Here is a 10044-nt window from a genome sequence, read left to right as displayed (position 1 = left end):
TCGGTCTTCTCACAACAAAGTCTCATCCCCGCTATTACCTGTTTTGGGTAAAATCATGTTCCTTGCTCTCTTAGACTCAGATGGTAAATACAAAGACAGATGTTTCTTTTGAGCTTAAATAGGTTTGCTTGGGACTGTCTCTATGCACAGGCATGTTGGGCATTGGGGTATATTGTGGCAACACTTTTCTTTCCGGTGCTTGAGATGTCGATAGACACAATCATTCTCTCCTTCTGTCAAGACTCAGAGGAGAATCAAGGGAATGCTCAGCACGCGCCACCTCTTCTGCTTGAAACTTTAGATAGCAATCAAGAGGAAGAGGTTCAGAGACTTACCCACTGATAGATCCATATACGTACTGTATAAGTTTTGTTTCTTCTTTGGTTGGCCGGTTTATATGGTTTTTTAAAAATAGAATCTTTTCTCTCTAAAACATTCTAAGCAGATTGTAATGTCAGATGGCTTGATCATCTTCGATTCTGAAACCAAAAATCATATTTCCGTAAAATGCATCTTTGTTTGGTTACATAACAAATCATAATGCTTCAAACGGTGCAGTCAATTTCCAACAATGAAGCAAAAGAATTAACCAACTAGATTTTAACCCGCGGGGCTATATTTTCTTAAAAAAATCCAAATGTAATTTGTTTGATAGATTATTTTGATTGTTAATTTTAGGATTTCACCCGTGGTATACTATCTTTTATAAATATCAATCCAAACCCGTCCCATCATATTACCCGTCCCGTGAAATTAAACATCATTTAGTTATTTTTCTTTTTAATAATACTTTTATTTAAAAGCTATATAATTCAAGTCAATTTAAAAATTTCTTTTAAATGGTTCCCATAAGATATATATACATATATATTAAATTTGTATAGAGTTGAAATAATATTAATATTACAAACTTTTTATATAATTTAAATATTATAAATATTGTTGAAAATATGCAATATATATTTTTTGTTATTGAATAAGAGGATATTATGTGTAAGAAATGTAGAAAATAAGAGTTTAATATTTTTATTATGGAGTCGCAAGAAAAATCTTTTATTTCTATACATGTTATTCGTTTATTAATAATAAAAGAAAACAAATCCTTTAAATTAGATATTAACTAAAATAAACGCACCATAATTACTTATTAAGTAACAACCAATAAATTTCACCAAAAAATAGGTAACAACCAATAAATTCTAAACGTAGTAATTAAAGAATGAGATATTATAAAAAAATATCAAATAAGATATAAGAATCTTAAAATAATTGAATATCTAAATAATTTAATTGTTAGTGTCGATTTTAATGCCTTCATTAATGTGGATTTCTTTTTTACAGAGAAATATTTCCTAAAGATTATCACATTAATGACTCAGAAAATTAAGGAAGATATGAATTTATGATTCTCGAAATCGTGTTGGTAATATCTTTAATTAATATTTTTCAAATTTAAATAATTAATGCCAATGGCATTCATCCGTAAATAAGATGGAACTCCAGGATTTATTTGCTAAATGTACTCCAAAAATTAACCGTTCAATTTTGACAAAACCGGGAAGCCGAAAAGCTCGGAGGACACTAATAAAAGAAAACGGAGCCCATTGGACCATCGAACTCAGGAGAGTGTATAATCTCCGACATGGCACCGAATGTAAGATCGGTCATCGCGCAGGTACATCGGAGATCTGATTATGATCAATCAATTTTTGTTTTTCTCTCCCTTTCTTTATGCGGTTGGATCTCGCCGCGATTTCTATAATCTCTTTCTTCTTCGATTGGGTATTGACGTCAGGTACATCAAAAATCGAGAGCGATGGGGTCTCGCCGCAATTTCTGTTCACATCCAGATCATCCAGGTGCCAATAACCTCTTTTTTCGCTCTAAAAAAATCCGTCAGATTCCAGACCGTTGGTGTCCGTGTATATGTATTCGGATAAAAATCTTTTTATTTTATATTTTGTCACTTGTAATTGTAGCTCTGAACAGATTCACTGGAACGAGGCTTTGGCCGTGGTTGTTAACTCATGGTCTAGGATTAGCTGCGGGATATGGCTTAGGTATGGACAGAGAAATTTACAGATTTTTTTCCCTTAATTTTTCATCCACGAGTCAAATTAATGAGAGATTTTTTTTTTTTATAATCAAGGTTCTCTTATATTTGGTTATTTTACATCTAAGAGTGAACTTGAAAAGAAGAAGCAAGAGGTAAAAACAAAATCGAGAAGCACTTGAATGATACTTTGACCATTTGCTATTGTTTCATCTTCGTGATTCCATCTTGTGTTTGCAGTTAATCGCTCAGTATGAGCAACACTTCCAGCAGCAGGAAAAGCTCTGCTCTGATTTGGCTGCGTCTAATCCCAAATCCTAATTATCTTGAAGCAAGCTTGTATCCGGTCATTGTGGAGTAGCCTCTTAATCAGACACTAAATTAAGGAATTAGTTACTTCTGCTATAGTGTGTGTAAAACTTGTGGCACATGATATATGTTATTGCAGTCTTTGTCTAAACTGAAAACTTTTTCATTGAGACCTGTGTTGAGAAAGGTTAACCTTCTGTACCTTGGATAAAGGTTAACCTTGGCGGATATGTATCTTCTTTTCAGCTTCAGGGTCCTTGTTACCCTGAAATATTTCCTAGTGTGAATGATCAAGCCTTGTTTCAGAGCTTAGTCTTATTTCTATTCTATTACCTGTTTGTAACAAGGCTTGATCATTCTTCGATTCTAAAACCAAAAAATCATATTTCCGCAAAATCCATCTTTGTTTGGTTACATTAAAAATCATAATGCTTCAAACGGTTCAGTCAATTTCTAACAGAATGAAGCAAAAGAATTGACCAATGTTGTTCTTATTTCTTGGCAAAACTCAATTTCTTGGGGTCAATCTTATCAACACGAATCATCATCACGAGGCCGCTATCTTCTTCAGTCCAAGCAATGGATTCTCCCTCCAGCAGCTTAACGATATGCTAAGAAAACAACATAAATAGAAGCAATTTCAAGTTCTTTTCAGAGATGAAGACTTCACCTTCTTTTAAGAGATGAAAACAGATGAGTAAAGACAGCACCTTTCGTTTGCTCTTGAAATCTTCCTTTTTGTCACCCAATGCGACTCTGAGGTACTTGAAAGCTAAATCAGAAATAGAATACAAACTCATCAAACAGACTAGATTTGTTTCTGATAGAACAAAAAAGGTTTAAAGAGAGGGATTTAAAACCTTACATGAAATGCCAGAGAAGAAATTTAGTTGGCGCTTGAGAAGACGAAGTGCTTCCTTTGTTTCGTGTTCATTCACATTCACTGTCACTACCTCGTCCTCCTCGTAAGTCGAATCATCGTCTTTCCTATAACCATGGTTTTAAATTTTATCAACTTTTCCTGCCAATGGAGTATACAGAAGAAAATGATAAAGAGGACTGATAATAAAGGGATTGAGAAATTAACTGACTTGACATCAATCATCTTTGCTATAGATTTGTCATCCGCTTCTCGGGCTTTTTGTCCAAAAAAGTGTCCCTACATATTGTGGAAGATATCATATAGTTGTTATATAGAAGACAAGAAAGACATTGATCACTTTCAACCAAAAATTTCTTTCCAAATTGTACCTTCTCCACGAGTCTGTGTGCTCGCTCGGTTTCTCCTTTGGAGAATGCTTCTGCAGCCTGTCAAGAAGGAAGAGGTTTAGTTATGCAACCATCACATCATGGCATATCATATAGCCATTACAAACATATAACGGTATATCGGGCAAATGAATCCTTATTATCTCAAATACTTACAGCTCCATAATATTCTTTCATCTGATTCAAATGCTCACGTACTGCTTTACGATGTGCCTTAAACTCATTTTCATCTTCATCTATCAAAGGAGAAAAATAGATAGTTGAGGAAATGCTTGAGGAACAAGAGAATAAACGTGTATGTAAGACTATGGCATGGTTACCTTCTTTAGATGTATTGGACGATTTTTTTACAGCAACTACTCTCTCTTGAAAAGGGTCCTCCAGAGGTTTAAAAACAGGACGACCAGCAACTCTTGGTCTCCTTTCTCCAAAATGTCGAGTTACTTTTGGTTCTCCCACATATCTTTCCGTACCTGAGAACAAAGCTTCTAAAACTTCCTTTTCAAGACCATTCTTAGCATTACGCCCTTCCTCTGAACCTGTAAAGGTTCTTGCTCCATCACTGCATCATCACAGAAAGCAATTCGAAGAGGAAAAAAAATCAAAAGGATTGCCAAGGGAAGGGTTCGGTACAAAGATTGACTAGGAAAAACGTGCCTCTGAGAAAATTCTTGCAGTTCCACTTGGTTGCAGGATGTAGATTCTTGTCTTTGAGGATCAATTTTTGACATCTATATAAAAAGGGAAACAAAGCAACAGAGTCAGATTTAGAAGAAGATGCTATTCTATAACAAAGACCAAACTTAAAGTCATAACAAAAGCTCACAACTTCATTGGAAATTCCAACATCAGCATATTTCTTGGTATCAGACAAGTCAAGCAGTTTCTCCGTACTCTGCAATATAATGAAGAAGATAGTGTGGATGCCAAAAGAAGAAGAACCAAAGCAGGATCAAATGAAATACTCACAAGATCCATATGCCAAGAGTTATAGAGATACCACTAACAATCAAGTGATCAAAATTAGAGGCGACAGTGGGTATGAAAAGTCAACTTTATCTCAAGCTTTAGTCAGCAGTAGTACCAAGACAGAGAAAAGGATTGTCAAAGTGGCTCAAGGCTATAATTGTAATTAAATTGTTAAAGTAGCTCAAATAAAGAGAGATGCAACTATAAAGGTCACAGGTCATAATTAAGCTGGTGGTCATCTTGATGAGCTTCAAGGTATGGGAATATATAATATATAAGAAAAGGTAAAACAAAAATATATTAGAAAAAGTAAGATAATGAAGGCATCTGGGAAAGCAAAACGCTGAAAAGAAACAAAATACATTATTTTTCAGAGCTAAAGGCATCAGCTTACGGCTTACCTTCTTCACATCATATCCGCATACGCCTGGTAGTTTGGTAGAAAAGCAGATTAAGTTTAGCAGCTAAGGTAACCAATACACCATTAAAGAAGAAAAATATGTAAAGCAGACTCAAGGAAAGCTAGAGAATGCTTACCAAGAACCTGGTGAATGACATCTTGGCTAGCTTGAAAGCCTTCTCCAAGCATCTTAACGATAAATTCCTCCACATCAGTTGGAGCCCTGTTTGTCTTTGGCTCGTTACTCTTTGGCATTTCTTCACTCCATAACTCAGTTTCTGGAATATCCCTTGAGTCTATCTTCATTGGCTTAGTTGCTTCTCTGGGAGCATTTGATATAGGCCTGGTTCTAGCATACTCCTTACCGATAACACTTGAAACAGTACCAACTGATATAGAATTTCTCTTCGGCCTCCATACTTTGGCTTTGCTATCCTCTTGTCGTCGAACTTCCTTGGGAACATAGACCTGACTTGGTTTTGAGGTTTCGTTCTTCATTTCAACGTGGTCACATTGAGGCGTCTTTTCAGTCATTGCAAAGAGAATCTCACCAGCTACATCGACATTCTGACTTGCTTGGCAATAAGCAGCAGCAATGTCATCAAGCGAAAAACGAGAACCAAAGGCATCGAGAAGCACTTGTAAGCTTCTTGAATCAGGATCACTATTCGAAGAGCTTGCAATCATAGACATTCCTCCCACTAATTCACAGTGCAAAACAAATGGCTTGGTTAACAACAGTAGCTATGCAAAAATGTAGAATGCTGAATGAAAAATGTTCACTACATTACAACCAAAATGCTATCCATTTGAAGCTGCAAAAAAGCTAGTTTCAATCATCTTCCTAATAACTATCACTGACTAGGAAACTAAACATGGTTTGTAATTTTTGATATAGCTTGGGTCAAAATTTCAATGTGCTACGCAAAATTGCATCGAACAAACACCTGGCAGGCATTATATCTCCGACCTAAGTAGATACATGGAACTGCTCAATTACCTCTAACAAGTCAATCAATGATCGTTTCTGAGAGTTGTAAAGTAATACAAGTGAAGCAAATCAATGGCATAGTAACAAGTCCAAAAACACGAATTTTTACTCGGTGTCGATTAGGGAAACGCATAATCAAAGCAAAGAATGTGAAACCTTGAGAATCAGACTAAAGAAGAACAGAAGAAAGAATCTTTCAAAAAGAGCCAACTTTGAAACCGCATTACACCACAAAGAAATCTATTTCCAATAATCAGCAATGCGAGACGCAAAAGAGTAGAGACGGAGAGAGTGTAAGAGTTCGCTTACCGGAATCGAGAATCGAGAATTAGGTATTTGCTTTCGAAAGATGGAATCTTGTAAAATCAAAACGGAGAAGAAGAAGAAGAGAACCAAATTGAGAATTATTTTGCAAAAGAAAATTAGTTAAGTAGGGAAATACATTAACTACGAAAAGCCAGCGCCTTTGCTTCCTCCAAACTCGCTTGTAAGACACTGACAAATTTTTGTTATTTTTTAAAATAAGTTTGAAAATCGAAGAGCTAAATTGCAAATTTTTTTATTTTATTTTTTTTTGGTGCAAAGAGCTAAATTGCAAATTAAATTTAACATTTTTTGAGTCGATAAGATTCCACATTACATGTGCTATTGTTATTCAGAAATTTTTATTACTAGTAAAACAAAATTACATGTCGAGAAAGAAAAAAGAAAAAAGTGTGACCTTTTAAAACTTAAGTTTCATTTATTGTTGACTAACCCCTTTATAAGTTATATCTTACCAAATAGCACTCCTTGTTTTAAATTTACAAATTAGCTCCTTTTTTAATTCCGTCCTCGTTCCTTCTTCTTCTTCCTCTCATCGTCATTTTTCTCGATTCTCAGTCTTCTGGTCACCGAGTAATTCTGGTAAGCTCGCATTCCTTATGCTCATCCACAGTGCCTTAATTTACGCTACGAGAAACCCCACGAATTTTGTTTCTCCTCTTATAGAATAAGGGTTTCTCTTAAATCTCCGATAATTAGCAGAGTTCGTCAGGATTTTGAGTTTGATTTGCTGTTTTGGAATCATAAATTTTGCGTTTTTAGTGGTTTGAAACTAGCTTTGAAAGATTTATTGCAGAGAAAAAGTATGGGATCGAGAGGAATTATCAACGATAAGTGGTCAATGAGGATTTTATGGGGTTGTGCTATCGGAAGTGCAATTGGTATGATCGATCGATCCATCTTTTCCCACATTTTGATCTTACAGATTTTGGGGTTTTTGTTTCTCTGAGACTCTTTTCTTAAACCCATAATTGTTTAGGTTTATACATGGTTGCTGTAGAAAGACAAACTCAGAACAGGGCTCGTGCTATGGCTGAGAGTTTGAGAGCTGCTGAGTCACAAGGTGATGGTGATAGTGTCTAAATCTATATCTACCTAGTAGTGCTCAGAAGAAGAATCTCAGTTGAGTTTTTTTTTTTTTGTGTTTGTTTTTGTTATAATGACTTCTTCTTCCAAGAGATTTTGTTGATGTAGTTTCTTGTTTGCAAATAATCATAATAAGGTTTTGAAACTTGGAGAGTTGAAGTTGCTGAACATACGATTTGTGTTATCAAAAAAAGTTATTTCTTACTTCTGTCATGCTATGTTTGTGAATCGATTTTTAATGCGTATTTTCAGCAAGGCATCTTGCGTTTACGGGATGTGTTTTCTATTAAGTAAAAGTCGTATCTCCTATAAAAGCATGAGGGATCATTTATCTGAAATGTACAGCAGGATCAACTTATTACATAGAAATAATGGCACAGGGACACCAAGGCATATGCTCTGTGTTCGTCCTCTTACTATGCTTCTTCAGTTCAACTTTTGCACGCAGGATTCTGAAGGATCTCCCTATGATGAAGCCAAGTAAGCTAGATCTTGACCATGAAATGATGCCTGGAATGGCTGTGCTACACCCAGATCATGAGGTACATCCTGAGCACATGGTCAAGCCTGACCATAAACTGCAGTCCATGTTGGGTGCATCAGAACATCCCGAGCACAAGGAAAAGCCTGACCATAAACTCCAGTCCGTGTTAGGTGCATTAGAACATCCTGAGCACACGGTCAAGCCTAACCATAAACTCCAGTCTATGTTGGGTGAATCAGAACATCCTGAGCACAAGGTCAAGCCTGACCATAAACTCCAGTCCATGTTGGGAGAACATCTTGAGCACAAGGAAAAGCCTGACCATAAACTCCAGTCCATGTCGGGTGTATCAGAACATCCTGAGCACAAGGTCAAGCCTGACCATAAACTCCAGTCTTTGTTAGGTGAATCAGAACATCCTGAGCACAAGGTCAAGCCTGACCATAAACTGCAGTCCATGTCTGGTGAATCAAAACATCCTGCGCACAAAATCAAGCCTGATCAGATAATGCAGACCATGGCGAGTGAACTGGAAGAGGAAGATCCAGACCACACAACTAAGCCTATGGGATATGGTGTAGGTAGGGGCTACGGAAGTGGTGGGTCTGGTGTTGGCTATGGCGTTGAATTGGCTCTAGTGGAGGGAGTGGCTTTGGGGAAGGAACTGGCTCTAGTGGAGGCATTGGCTTTGGAGAAGGTATTGGCTCTAGTGGAGGCAGTGGCTTTGGAGAAGGTATTGGCTCTAGTGGAGGCAGTGGCTTTGGAGAAGGAATTGGGTCTAGTGGTGGCAGCGGCTTTGGTGAAGGAATTGGGTCTGGTGGTGGTACAGGTATTGGCATTGGAGAAGGAATAGGATCCGGGTCTGGCCAACCCAATTGCGGTCCAGTCACGGGAGCTCCAGGCGAAGGGATTGGTATCGGAATAGGACAGGGCTCTAGTGGTGGACCCGGTGTAGTTGTCCCAGGCGCAACAATCCCTCCCATAGTAGTTCCAGGCGCACAGATTCCCGGTTTTACGATTCCAGGTATCACAGTTCCTGGCTACGGTTCTGGGTGCCAAACAGGTGGTTGCAATCCGTACCCACCACACTACTATAACCCACCAAGCTGTCCACATTGTCCACCTTTCACATCAGGAGAAGACAAGCACATGTCAGACAAAGGAGCAATGACGGAAGCTCTTGCACCCACTACACCGGAGATGCATGTTTAAGTGTCCATGAAACACGAGTCTAATAAATCTCACTCATAATGAAATCTATTTTGGTTTGGTAAAAGCTTCACATAAAGTTGAATAAGACAACTTTCTTGCCCAAGTAGAAAGTTAAATAAGGGAAAGTTATTTAAGAATAAGTAAGTACTCCAGAGACAAAGATTGAGAATTAGGCAGCTGGTAATTGCATTTCCATGGCTGTATCTGTATGACTGACAAATGAGTTTTAAAAACCGGTCCACAAATCAAGTAAAGCTCTACTTTAATGGAAAATACGAACTTTAATCATTTCTTAATTTAAAATGAAATCAAATTTGGTGAATTTTTCTTAAAGCATTAAACTTTCCGGAAGGAGAGTGGTGGACCAACTGGTGGTAACGACGGAGAAGAACGAACGAACGAACGCACGCGAGAGAGAGAGAGTTTTAATGGATCGGATTCTGAAAGCGGCTCGAACGTCTGGTTCGCTGAATCTTTCCAATCGCTCTCTCAAGTATGATCCATTTTTTAGTCTTCTTAAATTTCATCCCCCTACTCCCTTCTTTCGATTGAATTGAATTTCAGATTTTTGTGGGATTAGATTGTTTTAGTTTTTCGAATTGTGTAAGAATGTGAATATCTATCATCTTTTGATCGAGACTCAGCCAAGTTTTCGTCTTTTCTAAATTATTATTGAACGTTCGATGTTAGATCCTATTGCTTGGTCACGAGATCTCATTGTATATGAGAGATGCAAAGTCTTTGTTTTATACATATTGATTTGAGATTCAATTTTCAGGGATGTACCTATTGAGGTATATCAATGTTTGGAAACGACCGGAGAAGGAGAAAACTGCTCGGGAGGTGATCCAAATTTTCCATCTTTTCAATCCTTTTCTAATGCATTTTCCTGTGATCAAGTTGTTTCCTGAATGGATTATTTCCCCATCTGGCAGGCTGTTGATTTG

At 37.2% G+C, this 10044-nt stretch overlaps 5 protein-coding genes across 10 annotated transcripts in view; 4 read left to right on the top strand and 1 right to left on the bottom strand.

Annotated features, from left to right (window-relative positions):
• LOC9298775 (choline transporter-like protein 2) overlaps positions 1 to 342 on the top strand; it is a 1043-nt gene extending 701 nt beyond the window's left edge. Inside the window, exon 3 of the mRNA XM_021016384.1 lies at positions 151 to 342. Coding sequence (XP_020872043.1) covers positions 151 to 342 — 192 coding nt within the window. The remainder of the gene's footprint in view (positions 1 to 150) is intronic.
• Positions 343 to 1546: 1204 nt separating this feature from the next.
• LOC9298778 lies at positions 1547 to 2674 on the top strand. Of its 3 annotated transcripts, XR_002330133.1 has the most exons (6): positions 1551 to 1675; positions 1796 to 1859; positions 1980 to 2060; positions 2150 to 2208; positions 2294 to 2575; positions 2615 to 2674. XR_002330133.1 is itself a non-coding variant. In XM_021016435.1 (5 exons), exons 1-5 carry the CDS (start codon positions 1643 to 1645, stop codon positions 2372 to 2374), a joined length of 309 nt encoding a protein of 102 aa, XP_020872094.1. In that variant the 5' UTR covers positions 1547 to 1642; the 3' UTR covers positions 2375 to 2667. The 3 variants fall into 3 exon arrangements, 2 of the variants coding, with proteins under 2 accessions (XP_020872094.1, XP_002862702.1); XM_021016435.1 differs by having other exon boundaries at positions 1547 to 1675; positions 1796 to 1850; positions 2294 to 2667; XM_002862656.2 differs by having other exon boundaries at positions 2294 to 2667.
• Positions 2675 to 2732: 58 nt separating this feature from the next.
• LOC9298777 (putative nuclear RNA export factor SDE5) lies at positions 2733 to 6476 on the bottom strand. 3 transcript variants are annotated; one of them, XM_021016414.1, is made up of 12 exons: positions 6301 to 6476; positions 5138 to 5701; positions 5002 to 5027; positions 4458 to 4526; positions 4289 to 4362; positions 3952 to 4193; positions 3788 to 3867; positions 3614 to 3670; positions 3454 to 3521; positions 3223 to 3349; positions 3073 to 3134; positions 2733 to 2973 (listed from the first exon to the last, which is right to left on the bottom strand). In XM_021016414.1, the coding sequence occupies exons 2-12, from the start codon at positions 5691 to 5693 to the stop codon at positions 2910 to 2912; spliced, it is 1425 nt and encodes a 474-aa protein (XP_020872073.1). In that variant the 5' UTR covers positions 5694 to 5701; positions 6301 to 6476; the 3' UTR covers positions 2733 to 2909. The 3 variants fall into 3 exon arrangements, with proteins under 3 accessions (XP_020872073.1, XP_020872066.1, XP_020872077.1); XM_021016407.1 differs by having other exon boundaries at positions 3228 to 3349; positions 6301 to 6475; XM_021016418.1 differs by lacking the exons at positions 5002 to 5027; positions 6301 to 6476 and having other exon boundaries at positions 3228 to 3349; positions 5138 to 5311.
• A 310-nt stretch (positions 6477 to 6786) lies between these two features.
• On the top strand, positions 6787 to 7614 carry LOC9298776. 2 transcript variants are annotated; one of them, XM_021016390.1, is made up of 3 exons: positions 6787 to 6897; positions 7101 to 7196; positions 7295 to 7614. In XM_021016390.1, the coding sequence occupies exons 2-3, from the start codon at positions 7121 to 7123 to the stop codon at positions 7396 to 7398; spliced, it is 180 nt and encodes a 59-aa protein (XP_020872049.1). In that variant the 5' UTR covers positions 6787 to 6897; positions 7101 to 7120; the 3' UTR covers positions 7399 to 7614. The 2 variants fall into 2 exon arrangements, with proteins under 2 accessions (XP_020872049.1, XP_020872054.1); XM_021016395.1 differs by having other exon boundaries at positions 6792 to 6897; positions 7112 to 7196.
• A 108-nt stretch (positions 7615 to 7722) lies between these two features.
• On the top strand, positions 7723 to 9385 carry LOC9298779 (aspartate, glycine, lysine and serine-rich protein). The gene is made up of 2 exons (XM_021016401.1): positions 7723 to 8493; positions 8529 to 9385. Exons 1-2 carry the CDS (start codon positions 7773 to 7775, stop codon positions 9095 to 9097), a joined length of 1290 nt encoding a protein of 429 aa, XP_020872060.1. The 5' UTR covers positions 7723 to 7772; the 3' UTR covers positions 9098 to 9385.
• Positions 9386 to 10044: the final 659 nt, after the last annotated feature.

The sequence above is a fragment of the Arabidopsis lyrata genome (genome assembly GCF_000004255.2).
Source record: "Arabidopsis lyrata subsp. lyrata unplaced genomic scaffold ARALYscaffold_230, whole genome shotgun sequence".
NCBI classification, from domain to species: Eukaryota; Viridiplantae; Streptophyta; class Magnoliopsida; order Brassicales; family Brassicaceae; genus Arabidopsis; species Arabidopsis lyrata.
Note: the sequence above shows the minus strand (reverse complement) of the source record. Positions and strands in the feature narration are given on the sequence as shown.

Coding starts and splice junctions, on each gene's coding strand:
- LOC9298778 (XM_002862656.2), top strand. CDS start 1,643: ATGGCACCGAATGTAAGATCGGTCATCGCGCAG. Junction 1,676..1,795: donor TAAGATCGGTCATCGCGCAG/GTACATCGGAGA, acceptor TATTGACGTCAG/GTACATCAAAAATCGAGAGC. Junction 2,061..2,149: donor AGCTGCGGGATATGGCTTAG/GTATGGACAGAG, acceptor TTTATAATCAAG/GTTCTCTTATATTTGGTTAT.
- LOC9298777 (XM_021016407.1), bottom strand. CDS start 5,693: ATGTCTATGATTGCAAGCTCTTCGAATAGTGATCCTGATTCAAGAAGC. Junction 4,527..5,001: donor GCGGATATGATGTGAAGAAG/GTAAGCCGTAAG, acceptor ATTATATTGCAG/AGTACGGAGAAACTGCTTGA. Junction 3,522..3,613: donor CACACAGACTCGTGGAGAAG/GTACAATTTGGA, acceptor CACAATATGTAG/GGACACTTTTTTGGACAAAA.
- LOC9298776 (XM_021016390.1), top strand. CDS start 7,121: ATGGGATCGAGAGGAATTATCAACGATAAGTGGTCAATGAGGATTTTA. Junction 7,197..7,294: donor TGCTATCGGAAGTGCAATTG/GTATGATCGATC, acceptor ATAATTGTTTAG/GTTTATACATGGTTGCTGTA.
- LOC9298779 (XM_021016401.1), top strand. CDS start 7,773: ATGGCACAGGGACACCAAGGCATATGCTCTGTGTTCGTCCTCTTACTA. Junction 8,494..8,528: donor CTACGGAAGTGGTGGGTCTG/GTGTTGGCTATG, acceptor GCTCTAGTGGAG/GGAGTGGCTTTGGGGAAGGA.